The sequence below is a fragment of the Fukomys damarensis genome, unplaced genomic scaffold (genome assembly GCF_012274545.1).
Source record: "Fukomys damarensis isolate Sample0158 unplaced genomic scaffold, DMR_v1.0_HiC HiC_scaffold_16, whole genome shotgun sequence".
NCBI classification, from domain to species: Eukaryota; Metazoa; Chordata; class Mammalia; order Rodentia; family Bathyergidae; genus Fukomys; species Fukomys damarensis.
In genome coordinates this window covers 19,494,399-19,509,472 of record NW_022900928.1, presented here as the reverse complement: position 1 = coordinate 19,509,472, position 15,074 = coordinate 19,494,399, and the positions used below count along the sequence as shown (strand labels likewise).

Below are 15,074 nucleotides of genomic sequence, written 5' to 3'. Positions count from 1 at the left end.
GTAGCCCAGGATGGTCTTGAACTCACAGGATCCTCCTGCCTCAGCCTCCTGAGTGCTGGACTTACAGGCGTGCACCACCCCACGCCTGGCTGTGTTTTTTTTTTTTTTCTTTTTTTTTTTTTTTTTTTTTTTTTTTAATTTTATGATTTTTTTATGATGTTTTATAATTTAACCAATGGTTGGGAATTTTTATATAGTAAAGTCCCAGATGATTTTAAAATTTGCATGACCTTTGAGCTTTACCTGATTCCATAGCACTTTACAGCTTATAAGCACTTGACATTTTTGAAATTGATCCTCACTAAACCTCTTTGGGGGTCAGTTGCTACAAGCCTTCCTAGGTAAATAGAGAAAAAAGTCTATTACAGATTTTGCTGACTATAGCACAAGATTCTTCAATAAAATCCTCACCATGGTCCTTTCATGTGCTCTACTGGCAAATACAAGGTTTGCTTGAGAAACACAGCCTGCTTTGTAGGGCTGATAAAAGTCTTCATTACTGCCTTTATAACCACTTGTAAGTTTACTTCCTTTACTTGACTTACTTCCTTAAAACCAGTAGAGCATGTACAAAAGGATCTCCACATAAATGATGCTTTGAGAAACAGAACCAATTTAGAAAAAAGATATGCAAATGTTCTTTTTATAGATTAAAAAATTTAAATTGTAAAAATATCCTAACTGAAATATGATGTGTATTCAGAAGAAGTGACTTGCTTAATGAAATTGAAAGTGTTTACTGAGATGATTATGGCTCCTTAATAGGTAGGACTGAGAAAAATAGGGAATATTTTAACCTGGGATTTGACATTTAGGAAGATCTCTGTTGATCAGAGTACATCCTTGTCTGTGTCATTCAACCCGTTCATAATGCACAGATGAAATAGAAGAGACTTGAGTATCAGTTTTTAAAATTTAAAATTTTATCTTTTTTTTTTTGTTTTTTTGAGACAGGGTCTCACTATGCAGTTGAGACTGACCTGGAACTCATTATGTAGTCCAGGCTGGTCTTGAACTCACAATGAGTGATCCTCCTGCCTCAGCCTCCCGACTGCTGGGATTACAGGCATGCGCCACCATGCCCGGCCTAAAAATTTATCTTTATTAAATTTATTGGTACATTTTAGGTATACAGTACAGTTACATTCATCATTGGGATCTTGTACCTTTACATGACTTATCTTGGTTCTTATTTTTTCCCCATTCCCCAGCTGCTCCCCTCAGCCCCTCCACCCTACCCTGTTTACACAGTCATTGTTTCCACGTTTTTCCTTTTCACGTATTTTTTCTTTTGCTTTTTTACTTTTCCCCTATCCCTCCCACTTCCTCTACTATGTTAGACCTTTTCTTCCTGTCACACCATGTCAAGTATATATTTTGATGTTATTTACACTTTTAAGCTTTTCACACCAGAGAAACTACTTGGTATTTACATATGTGTGACTTATAAATTTCTCTTAAGAGTATGGCCTCAGTGTGCAAAAATATCATTCGTACCAAGATAAGTCAGACTGGGAATTCTGCTACCTGGAAGTGTGAGGGTGGGCACCTAGGTTATTGCAAGGCCAGTAGTAATTCTTTTTATACTTACGTTGTGGAATGCAGATTTCTGTAAAATATTTGAAGCCATTTTGGTGGCTTCTAAGATTTTTCATTTTTTATTTTATTTTATTTTTTGGTCCCGGGAATTGAATTCAGGACCTTGTGCTTGCCAGGCAGCCCCACTGAGTTACATCCTCAGCCCTTAAGATTTTTTTATTAATACATATTAATTGCACATTAGTAGGGCTCAGTGTGATGTTTCCATACATGCATCCACTGTGCACTGATAAATCCAACCTCCCTTTTGCCCCTTTTCTCTCTGTCCTTCCTGATCTCTAGTAACCTCTGTACCTCATATATTTTTTTCTATTTCTAAACCAGAGTCTTGGTTTCTTTTTTTTTTTTTGAGACAGGGTCTCGCTATGTAGTTGATTCTGACCTGGAACTCGCTGTGTAGCCCAGGCTGGTCTTGAACTCAGTAATCCTCCTGCCTCACCCTCCCGAGTGCTGGGATTACAGGCGTGCGCCACCATGCCTGGCTTTGATTTCTTTTTTAATGTCTGTGTTCTTTTATATTCATGTCGATGTCTAACTTGTAGTCGCTTAATTACAGAGAGGTTTGCACATTCAGCAATTGCTAATTGCCATGTGCTATACATGTGTGTTAGTCTGGTCCTTCCTACTTAGTAAATGGGAAGCCCAAAGCCCAGAGAGGTTGTGACGTGTCCGTGTCACCACCTCGTCCACGATGCCTGGCTGTGCTGCTCTGTGCCAGGTTCCCTCTCTAGAGAAGCTCTAATTAGCTGAGCCTGCTGTACTTGGGTTTAATTTTAAACACATTCTCTTGCCCTTGACCCCTTCTTTCTAATGTGGCTCAGTAACTAATGGACTACAAGGGTTATTATATTCGCAGACCTCGCATAGGTCCCAGCTCCCAGTGGTCGTGTAATATGGCCTCTTGGGGAGTAAAGCCAAACTGGGGAGGGAATGAGAGGTTCATGGGCAGCGCTGGGCAGCAGGCACCCCGGTGTGCTGTGAGTTCACCCTCCGCCTCTTCTCGCCAAGGCAGAGAGCGGTGTGTCGTGTTGACACGGTGGCAGTGTCCTGTGCTGGAGAGCGGCGCCTGCTTCACACTGCTCTTTCTCTCCCCCATAGGTCCTTTCCCATAACCTGTGCACGGTGCTGAAGGTTCCTCATGACCCTGTCGCCCTTGAAGAGCACTTCAGGGATGATGATGAAGGGCCTGTCTCCAATCAGGGCTACATGCCGTATTTAAACAAGTTCATTTTGGAAAAGGTAGGATTCTGACCTCTTGTTCAGTTTGCACTCGTGTGTTGGCTGCTGGAGCTGTGGTGGGAGGCGTCGGGAGACGGAAGACAAGCGTGAGACAGAGATGGATGGTGCCTCCTATTATGTCTTCTCCACTCCCTTCCAAAATCTGCTGGATGCTTTTCACCTTAGTTTGTTCTTTGAAAGTAAGGACTGTGTTTTATGTTTCTACGCATCCTTAATTGGGGTGCTGTGTTCATTTTGAAAAATGTAGTTCCTTGGGTACTAGCGGGGATGTGATGGAGTTAAGTGTGAACCCTACAGGGTGTGACAGTTATTATCATTACTCTTTTTTTTTGTTTTGTTTTTTGAGACAGGATCTCACTATGTAGTTGAGACTGACCTGGAACTCACTGTGTAGCCCGGGCTGGTCTCAAACTCACAGCAATCCTCCTGCCTCAGCCTCCCGAGTGCTGGGATTACAGGTGTGCGCCACCATACCTGGCATAGTTATCATTACTCTTTAGAAATTATCCTGCAGGCTTTTCAGCTTGGACTTTTCAAGGTACCACTTGAATGTTTCCTCTACGTCATATTCTGAATAAAGATGTTATAAAAACCTGTCGTGTGTTTAGATGTCAAATTTAACCTATTGACAGTTGCTGCCATGTTCAGTTTTTATTAAAAGTGTACATGTGGGGGCTGGAGATTTAGCTCAGTGGTGCTGCTGCCTGCCTCGCAAGCACAAAGGACCCAAGTTCAATCCCTGGTACCCCCCCAAAACATTTACATATGTGTAAATTTTTTAAAAATTTAAAGTAGGTAGTACATAAAAACATAAAAATTATACAAATTTATGGGATACCATGTGATTTTTCTATACATGTATATGTTGTTTGATGCTTAAATCAGGTTAAAAATATCTTTTCAAACACTTAGCATTGCTTTATGATGAAAACATTAAAAATCCCCTTGCCCAGCTTTTTGAAATTCCTCATTACTGTCTGTGGTTACCCTGCTGCACAGTTGCTTGGTGGACCTTGCTGTTGACTGTAATTTGGTAGCCATTGGGCAGCTTCTGCCCTTCTTCACAAGTATTAAATATAATACATGAAAAGTATCAAATAATCCAAACTGTTGGTACATGTAAATAACTTTTATTAATTGGTGATTAAAATTTTACGAAAGGTAGTACATGTTTGCTGTTAAATAGGCAGTTAATATAGAAATATGTGATACAAGAAGTGATTGTGATTGTTGGTTCTTTCTTTGTACTAGTCTGATATTCCAGGAGTAATCATTGTTAAAAATTTGGTGAATATCTTTGTAGTATTTTTGTTTGGTCTCGTCTCTTCTGTTCTGTTTCTGTTTCTTTTTCTTTCTTGCTTTGAGATGGGATCTCTGTATGGCCCAGGCTGGCCTCAAAATTGTGACCCTCCTGCCTCAGCCTCCTGAGTAGCTGGTATTACAGACCTGTGTCACTGTGCTTGTTTTGTAGAACTTTAAAAAAACACTATGAGATATGAATACACACACACACACACACACACACACACACTCTTGCACACACATGGTGTTTTGTTTCTGTATGGATAGGATCATAGTATACGTGTACTTTTTTTTTTTTTTTGAGACAGGGTCTCACTATGTAGTTGAAACTGACCTGAAACTCACTATGTAGCCCAGGCTGGTCTTGAACTCACAGTGATCCTCCTGCCTCAGCCTCCCTGAGTGCTGGAATTACAGGGGTGCGCCACCACGCCCAGCTTGTATACATGTACTTCTGCAGCTTATCTTTCTTACTAATATCTAGTGTTATCTTTCCATATCTTATACTTGGTCTTAGCCAAAAGGCCGAGAAGCGATCCATGTCTTACATATTTAGTTACTTGTGAAAGTACATCAAAATTTATGAAAATCCTACTCTTACCTATTGTCTTAGTTACTTCTCTCTCAGTACTGAGACAAAATACCTGACACCCAAAGTTAAAGGGGAAAGGGTTTATTTAGCTCACAGTTTGTAGAGGGGTCAGTCCATAGTTGGCTGGCTCCAAGGCAGGGTGGCATGGCAGAGGGATGTCCAAGAGGAAAAACAGTTCATGGCTCCCACACAGCAAAAGCAAACGGGAACCTTCATAGCATCCATCTGCCCCTTTTATCCTATCCAGCCCACTGGGATTAAGGCGGTGCCAAACCAATAAGTATACAGGTTTAGTAATCACACGTCCTTAATCTCAGCATCACATACTCTAGATTTAGCCACCTCCGAAAAAGCCTATGACTGTATGAGGCGTTGGGGGGACATCTAGACACAAACCATAATACTGTGTGATATTTTTTGGTATTTTTTTTAAAAAAATGCTCTTCAGAGGGTGACAATAATAATACAACATTCATTCATTCATCCCACCGCACCTGCCTTGCAAGTGCAAGGTCCTGAGTTTGATCCCCAGTACCCCCCAAATCGTATAAACTTATGATATATAACATATTTTGAGAGGCAGGCAGCAGCACCACTGAGCTAAATCCCCAGCCCTATAACATGATATTTTGAAATCAGTATATGTTGTGGGATGGCCATATAAAAGTAATATGTGCATTACCTCACATATATACTATTTATTTGTAGTAAGAATACTTAAAATCTACTCTTAGCAATTTAAGTACAAATATACTGTGTTATATTAACTATCACCATGTTGCATGGTCATGCTTGGTTAGGAAAAAGAGAAGCTGCAAGTAGTGAAATGTAAGATTTAACCAAACTCACACTAGCTCCATCATGTGTAATTCCATTTATGTGAGGTGCCTCAGACAATCAAATATATAGAGAAAACGGGGGCTGTGGGGAGCTAGAAATGCTGAGTGACTGCTCATGGATCTGGAATTCCTTGTTGGGATGATGAGAATGTTTGCCATAGTGCTGATGATTATGAAGGTTTATGGACCATCAAATTGTGGCATTTAGAAGGGTGAATTTTATGATATAAAATTACACCTCAATAAAATGATTTATCACATTGTACAGAAATCCATGTGTGAGGTCTCAGAACTTCACAGAATGATGCTGTGGTGCTTTGTGGAGGCTTTTTCCCCCTGCTCCTGTGTTGCTAATCTATCAGGTATCTTTCGTTTTACAGTTGTCAGTAGATATGTCTTATTTTCAGCAGTCATCTGCTATGTGCATGTGTTTAAGCTTAAAAATCAGAGACAGTTTTCACAATTGTCTGTTACTAAAGTATTATAGAGCATACTGAGAAATTCTCAGAAATCTGGAAATTGCTTTGCTTTTGGTGTTAGAACCTGCGTGAGCTGGGGCAGTGAGAACAACTCACAGGCTTGATATCCTGAGGTGTGTATCCTGCTCCTTCATTTTGTTCCCCTTGGTGTACTATTATTTTTTAAACCTCTTGAACTTTAAGTTTTAAAGTGTTCTTGGAGGATCTTGATATTTTAAAGTTTTGTTAACGGGGGAGAAAACATAGCAAAATCTATAAAAAAATCCAGAATGAGCCAGTGATTGTAGAGAAAAACTGATTCACGGCACGACGTGGTGAAACAGTGAGCCCTTGTTTGTCTCTGCTGGGCCACCTGGAGTGGAGTTTTGCCAGTCCCGCAGTCCAAGTAAAATGGCGGTGGTTCCATGGTGTGGGTTTAAGCTGAGCTAAGATTAGTGTCTTGTTCTGAAATTTGGTTGAAAAGAGGAAAATGCCAGTAGTGACTCACAAAACTTAAGATTGGTTTTGCAAAGAAAATATGAAATAATGATTAAACATTTGCGAAGTGAGCTTTCCTACGTTCACCTTGCCTCACTGAGCCCCTTGTTAATCTTGCAAGGCGGCCCTGGAATTACCCCTTGCTCCTCAGGCAGAAATGGAGCCTGACAAGCTCTGAGTCACAATGGGCGGATAGAGTTTGAACCCAACCCCTTGAACTGCTCCACCAGTGTTCCTTTACCTGCATTCTGGAGCGATTCATAACTTTCAGAGTTATTATGCTTTTTCCTCCTCGTTTTTTGGATAAATATGGGGAATATTGGTTGAAGGAAAATGTGGCGTTGTTTTAAAAAACCTTCTGGTAATCTCAGACTTTCTCAGCTTCCTTATGGTTCCTTTATGTTCTTTCTCATGTGTTTTAAGATAGGAGTCTTTTCTCTTAGTCTCTGGTGTTTCTTTTTTCTTTTTTCTTTTTTTTTTCATTGGTACTGGGATTGAACTCAGGACCTTGTGCTTACAAGGCAGGTGGCTGCACCACTAAGCTAAATCTCTGGCCTAGTCTCTGGTGTTTCTTAATGTCTGGTCAGCAATACTCCAGGTTGTTTTAGGAGCCTTTGCTTTTGTCTGGGTGTATTATTCTAAAGGTGTTGCAAATAAGATATAACTTATATTGAAACTGGATTTCTAAAAAAGTAATTTTATAGGTACAGTAGTATCCGTATTTACTTCCTGATATATATTTTTTTAAAGACAGGGTCTCACTCTATAGTTCAGGTTGGCCTTGAACTCACAGCAATCCTCCTGCCTCAGCCTCCAGAATGCTGGGATTATAGACGTGCACCACCACACTTAGTTCTGATAATTATTATTCTTCAAATTATAGAATTTATTTTCACCTTTTCTAGGACTTTATATGATTATCATGTTTGTTGTTCTTATGCCAAGATTGTTTTCCACAGTGTTTTGTTGTTATTGTTGTTTTTTGAGAGCATATGTACATAAGAATAATAGAAACATTTCAGCCCAATGTGGTCTCTCCTATGCATTGTTATTCTTATTTTACATGTATGTTTTTTTCCCTTTATGTGCATACTTTCTTTCTTTTTTGGTACTGGGGATCCAACTCAGGGCCTCGTGCTTGCCAGGTAGGCACTGGCTGAACTGAATACCTGGCCTTACACTTCAATTCTTAAAACACTTTTTATACAGAGAACTTAAAGAATTAGATCCCCCTCAATAAAAGACCCAATCAAAAAATGGGCAACTAAAATGAATAGACACTTCTCCAAGAAATTCAAATAGCCAATAAATACATAAAAAAATGTTCATCACTGGTCATTAGAGAAATGCAAATTAAAACAACACTGAGATTCTTTTTTACCACAGAAAGAATGTTGGTCATCAAGAAACCACATCATAACAAATGCTGGAGAGGCTGAGGGGAAAAAGGAATCCAGAGTGCAGGTGGAGTTGGTGGGAATGTAAATTAGTGCAACTGCTATGGAAATCAGTACAGAAATTCCTCAGAAAACAAAAATTAGAAATTTCATTCAACCTTGCTGTCCCCTAAAAGTCTTCCCCCAAAGAATTAAAGACAGACATATTACAGTGATACATACATCATGTATGTTTATAGCAGTGCAATTTGTAATATATAAAACTTGGGAGCAGCCCATATGCCCATCAGCAGATGAATGGGTAAAGTAGATGTGGTGTTTATACACAACGGAGTGCTATTCTGCCACAAAGAAGAGTAAATTTGAGTCATTCGTAGGAAAATGGTTGTATATCAAGTCCATAATGTTGAGTAAAATAGGTCAGACACATAGCACAAAAATTGTGGTTTCCCTTATATGAGAAACCCAAAGTATACATAAAGGGCAAAATAAAAGACAGTAGGAAAGAGGGAGATAGATCTTTGGCAAGTGGGGAGGGGACAGAGATGTTGGGAGGTGGGGAGGGAAGGGATATAAAAAGAACCAAGATGTGCCATGTGCTTGTACCAAGTACTCACAGTGGATGTACTCATGGTGTACTGCTGCAAACATGGACTATTTCAAATTGTTTTAGTATATGTGAAAAGACACAGTGTAAGTTGGGAATGGGGAAGAGCACCTCGACCACATGCCTAACAACCATCACTAGATACAGAGTGGTATCATTCTGAAGCACTTTCCACCAAAGCTGGAAGCACTTTTCCAATTTCTTTCTAACAGCCCTTTATTCTGTGTTATCTTATCTTTCATAGTTGTTTGAAAATCGCACACACACACACACACACACACACACACACACACACACATAATTTTTATTTTATTTTTTTTAGTTAGGGTCTTGCTGTATTACCCAGGCTGGCCTTGAACTTGTGGTCTTCCTGCTTCAGCCTCCCAAATAGCTAGGATTATAGGTGTGCACCTCTGCAACCTATTGAAAGTCACAGTTAATTAGGCACAATGACAAAATTATGCTCTACATTTTAATCATGTTTGTGAAACAGTAGAAGATTATATTTTTTGTTTGTTTTTGAGAGAGTCTTGCTTTGTAGTTTAGATTGGCCCTGAACGCACTATGGAGCCCAGGCTGGCCTTGAACTCACTCACAGCAGTCCTCCTGCTTCAGCCTCCCAAGTTCTGGGAGGATTATACATTTCTGAGTGAATAAAAGGGCTTTGAGACTCGTGGCGGTGCAGGCCTGTAATCCCAGAGGCTGAGGCAGAACGATTACCGCTGTGAGTTTGAGTCCAGTCTGGGCTACATACTGCGTTTAAGGCCAGCCCGAACTGCTTAGTGAGACCCTGTCTTGAAAAATAGAAAAACAAAAAATAGAGCCTTGTCAACTTAGTGACAAGATCTTGTTTCAAAATGAAAAAAAAAAAAATGAATAAAAGGGCTAGGAATGTAGCTCAATTTGAAGGTTGTAGGTTCACTCCCCAGGACTGCAAGAAGTCAGAGCAATATAGTTTTAAAAAATTACAGCTTTTTTGACATACAGCTCACATACCATATAATTGACTGCTTAGCAGTAGTATAATTTAGTGGCTTTTGCTGTAGTCCCTGTCTCATGTGAGCCATCACCATGTCAGTTTTAGAATATTTTCACCACTCCGCAAATCTCATGTCCATTTGCAGTCTCCTCCCTCACAGTTCTAGGCAAGCACTACTCTACTTTCTGTCTGTGCAGTTGCCTGTTTGGACCTTTTAATATTAACAGAGTTGTACAGTATGCAGCCCTTTGTGTCTGGCTTCTTCAACTTAGCATGTTTTCAGTGTTCATCCATGTAGTAGCATGTAACTGCTTCCCTCCTTTTTATGGCCAACTATGTTCTGTTACAGATAGACCACCTTTCGTTCACGTAGTCATTCATGGGTGGACACGGGTTGTTCACTTGAGTGCAAACACATTGGCTTTGTCACTGTTCCTCAAATCACCAAGGTTCTTCCTGCTTCACAGCTTTCAGGCATGGCGCTTCCTCTGCAGGGTCCTCCTCCACCGAGAAAATGCAGCCAGTTTTTGTTCATCCTCTGGTTTTGGCGTGATTGTCACTTCCTCAGGGAGGCTTCCTCACGGGGCACCCACCCCTGGAACTAAACAGCAGTCTTATACTGTGTTCTCACAGCATCCTGTGCTTTTTCCTTGCAGCGGCTTTGAGCACACACGAAGCTGGTTCTTCTGTATTTGTTCAGGGTCCAAGCCCCCCTCGGGAGTGTTGAGCATGTTGTCCACTCTGAGCACAGTGATTGGTGCCCAGTAAACCCTCACAACTAGTTAAGTAGGTGGGTAAACAAGTGAACCCTGCATTCTAGGCGGAGGGAGGCAGATGTGAATAAAATATGGGCCTGTATTTCAAGGAATTCATAATTTTGTGTGAGCCATAGGAAATATAGAACTTGGACTCAGGAAAGAGTTTAGGGTTAGAAATGTAGGTATTCTATATTAGAGCCTTTTCCCTTTCTCACTTTTTGGCTCTTATACTTCTGCTTTGCTTTTATGAAACATTTTTTCCATCAAGCTGTAATTGACGTAGCCTAAAGGTTACCATTTTAATTGTTCAGCTTTCGCAGTGCTGGAGACTGAAGTCTGAGCACACTAGGCAAATATACTTCCACTGAACTATTTCCTCTGCCCAGTGTGTAGTTTTCAGCCCGAAATTCAGTAGTTGTTAGGACATTCCCAGCGCTGTGCACACGACATCCCAATGTACTTCTGTCATCCCTTAGGAAATCCCACCCTGGTCAGTGGTCAGTGGTCAGTGTCAGTTTTCCTGTTTGCCAGTCTCTCGGTAGCCACTAATCTGCTTTCTGCCTGGCTTCTTTCTTAGAACATGTCTGTTTTTTGTGCCAGTACCATCCTGTTTTTATCACTGTGGCTTTGTAATATAACTTGAAGTCCAGGATTGTGACACCTCTTACTTTGCTCTTGTTGCCCAGGATTGCTTTTGCTATTCTGAGTTTCTTCTGGTTCAGTGTGAATTTCAGGATTGCTTCTCTAATTCTGTGAGAAAGCCTGTTTGGTACAGGCATAAAAGGGTTTAATGTGTATTGATAACTGGTTATAAAGTACCTATAGCTGCCTTAACAATACTTTTTGTTTTTGAGCTCAACAATTTGTTTTTCAGAAAACAGAAGGCAAAAATGGAAACAAAGCTTTTGTAAATAAGGAGGGGAAGAGGTTGAAGTGGGGAGGGGAAGGGAATGTGAAAAAAAGAAGCAAGATGTCACGTACAGGTACAAATTCCCAATGATAAATGTGATCATTATATATTATTATATCATTATATATCTAAAATGCACTAATAAAATTTTTATTTTTACTTGTCAAAGAGGGAAAAGTCTCCCATGCTTTCACAGGAAGCTACACAGTCAAGCAAGACTGACCCATCCTGACACTCTGCCACTGTCAGAGGAGCTGAGAGACTCCATGTGCTTCCAAAAGTTATGCCTGAGGAGACTTAACTGACCTTGATATACAGCCAAAAGTTAATTTTGGTTAACACAGGCCTCACTTTAGCTTGGTCTTAAACACCCAGCAAAAAAGTATAACCAAAAGATGTATATAGATGATAGCATAATAATAAAGGCTAGATATAAAAAGGGGGCTTCATTTGCTGACTTCTCCTGGCAGTTTCCAGCTACACCTAATGGCCGACCACTGTTACAGTTCAGTGAGGCTAGAAAGCTACAGTGGATGCTGTGAAAGCTCATCAAAAATGATTAAATTTCTTAGCTAAAATTATCCTTCAAAACCACAAACCTCCATCTTCTTATAGCTAGAACTAGAGGGACTCATGACAAAGAAATATTGAATTTAAAACTTCCACAGTTAAGGGGTCTAAGAGCCACTGGTTACACTTGCTGTTTGGGTCTTTTAAGAGCAGTGTCTGGATGTGGCTTTTTCCCAACCTGCCTTTCCATTCTAGTGCTCATGCTTTGATTGTACATGCTTTAATTTCTTTCTTTTTTTTTATGTACTGGCATCTAACTTGGGACCTTGCACTTGCGAGGCAGGCGGCGGAACCACTGAGCCAAATCCCGGCCCCATGCTTTAATTTCTTGGAAAATTTGCTTATTATTGCTTAGAGGCTGCCAAACTCTAAGTGATCATGCAGATAAAACCAATGACAAATGTGCTAGATCACTTTTATGGGGATCCAGTAGATTGACCTTGTAAGTAAGTTAAGGAGTTAATAACTGCTAAACCCCAACATGACTTGTATCCAAGTGCCCACTAGATTAGCCCTCTGGAGAAGGCTCCTGACTAGTCTTCCCTACACTGACCCTTCTCATCTCAAAGAATAGATTGAAACTATGCCCATTCTACCCTAACCGCAGTTAGGGAAGCTCTTCAGGAGGAAGACTATTATAGGCAGCTATGTAGGTAGTCAGACTGGGATGGGCCCTGGAGAGAGTTAGTGCTAAAGACTAGAGCAAACCAAGGCTCAAGATAAGGATGCAGTGACCAGAAAAGCTGGGTGTGGTGGCTCACGCCTGTAATCCCAGCACTTGGATTGCTGCAAGTTCAAGGCCAGCCTGAACTACATGGCCTCAAAAGAAAGATGCAGTGACAAGGCCTACAAGCCTCTCTCAGGGATAAATAATAACTTGAGATTGTGTTGTTACCGGTATCACCTTGTCTAGTAAAGTCCAGATAGGCATCAGTCGCCCAGGTGGGTGAGCAGAGCAGGTGGACCCATCCCTTCCCAAAATGCCCTTGTTCTTTCCATGTACCCTTGCTATGTGACTCGTTTCCCTATGGGATCAATATTACTAAGCGGCTATACTTGTGATCTATGGGTTGATTGTAGTTTGACCCACGTTGTACCTACAGCGTAACTTTGCTGTATGAGTCACCCCTGACAAAGGAACTTGGTGGCAACTGACTTTCAGAACCTCTCTTCTGTCTCTCAGGAGCTGTTCCTCCCCCATACTAGGGATCTAACTCAGGACCTTGAGTTTACAAGGAAGGCAGCCCTCTCAGGAGCTGTTCTCAATAAATCCTTCTTACTTTTTGTTGGGGGGGTACCAGAGATTGAACTCAGGACCTTGAGCTTAGAGGTAGGAGGCCACCACTAAGCTAAATCCCCAGCCCTTTCTTACCATTAATCTTCACTGTTTCTTAGAATTCATTCTTCAGTTTTGGGAGACATGAACTCAGCACATCTGACATCTAGCAAGTTGAGAGTTATATTTCTTCTGTATTAGTAGCACAGTCTATAGGTATGGGCTCAGGGTTTTTTTTTTTTTTTTTTTTTGTTTTTTTTTTTTTTGGTTTTGGTTTTTTTTTTTTTTGGTACCAGGGATCAAACTCAGGACCTTGCAGTAGCTAGGCAGGAGGACACCACTGAGCTAAATCCCCAGCCTTTTTCTTTTTCTGGAATATGTAATTTAAACATTCTTTGAATTCTCTCAACCTGTTTGTTTACTTTATCTATTAAGCCAATTTATGGCCTTTCATTATTCTTGAGAAATTTTGGGTGTGATTAGTAAAGAAGGAGCCTAAATTTAGCCAAGGAATGCTGATATGGATCACCTTGAATAACTCTGGCCAAGAGCCAAAAGTTGTAGTTTTCTTAAAAGTATAAGTTTTACTTATGATTTCCTGTCTCCTTTCTACCTATCTTTTATTTCTTCTATCAACCTCAATTCCATTTCTCATATTTGCTCTTGTTCCTTGTATTTTTGGTGTCATGTCTAAGACATCATTGACATTACAGTTTCCAGAAGATTTCCCTCTTCTCTTTTTCAGAGTATTGTAGTTTTTGTTGTAGAGGTCTTTCACTGTATTGGTTAGGTTAATTCTTTTATTATTATTATTATTATTGTTGGTACCGGGGATTGAATTTGGGACCTTGTGCTTGCGAGGCAGGTGATGGCACCACTGAGCTGAATCCCCAGCTCTGGTTAGGTTAATTCTTAAGTATTTAATTTTTGTTGATGCTATTATGAAGGTATTGTTTTCCTAATTTCTTTCTTGAGTTTATTGTTGCTTAATAGGAATGCTGTTGATTTTTATATGTTGACTTTGTATCCTGCTGCATCACTGAATTTGGTTATTAATTCTAGGAGTCATCCCTCAAGCATGTAGGCCTGGTCATTGCATCTTTTTTTTTTTCTCATTGAGTTTATTGGTAACATTCTAGGTATACAGTACAGTTACATTCATCACTGGGATCTTGTACCTTTACATGACAGGTCTTGGTTCTCATTTTTCCTCTTGTTCATGCCCTCCCTTCACCCCCTCCTCCCTTCCCCCTTTACAAACATTTTATTTCCATTTTTTCATATTTTTTTCTTTTCCCTTATTAGCTTTCCCCTACCTTTCCCATGTTCTCTACACCTTTAGCTTTATCTTTTTTTGTTTTGTTTTGCATCTTTATCTTGAGCCCTGGCCTTCAATGGATGTGCCTCCAGCCACAGTTTTGGTGTGTTCTCTTCTTTTACACTGACTCTCTCCAGGGCCTGTCCCGGTCTGACTGCCTACTAATTTCTTTTTAAAAATATATATATATTTTATTGGTACATTTTACATATACAGTACAGTTACATTCATCACTGGGAACTTGTACCTTTACATGACAGGTCTTGGTTCTTATTTTTTTCCCCATCCCCCAGCCTCCCTTCCCCTCTCCAACTAATTTCTATCTAACTTAGCTGCCTGTAATATTCTCCCTTCAGTAGAACTATCCCTAACTGCTGTTTTGAGTGAGCAGGGTCAGTGCAGAGGAGACTGCAGTCAGGAACCTTCGTCAGAGAGAGGTGGAAGTTTTTGGGTCTTCTGTGTAGAAGATTGTTATCTCCAAATAATAATAATAATTTAACTTCTTCCTTTCCTATATAGTTCCCTTCCATTTCTTCCTCTTGCTTAATTACTCTGGCTAATGTTTTGAGGAAGTATATTGAACAGTAGTGTCTTTCATTGTGTCCCATAGGTTTCAGTATATTGTACTGGCATTGTCATGTGATTCTAGGAACTGGTTTCTTCTGTGACCCATTGTTTATTCAAGAGGGTATTGTATACTTTCTTTCATGGTTTCTTTTATCATTGATTTCT

At 40.2% G+C, this 15,074-nt stretch overlaps 1 protein-coding gene across 3 annotated transcripts in view; it reads left to right on the top strand.

Annotated features, from left to right (window-relative positions):
• The window catches only part of Swap70 (switching B cell complex subunit SWAP70), a 140,865-nt gene that overhangs the window by 74,951 nt on the left and 50,840 nt on the right, over positions 1 to 15,074 (top strand). For all 3 annotated transcript variants that reach the window (XM_019206216.2, XM_010615284.3, XM_010615283.3), the window contains exon 5: positions 2,698 to 2,838. In XM_019206216.2, coding sequence (XP_019061761.1) covers positions 2,698 to 2,838 — 141 coding nt within the window. The remainder of the gene's footprint in view (positions 1 to 2,697; positions 2,839 to 15,074) is intronic.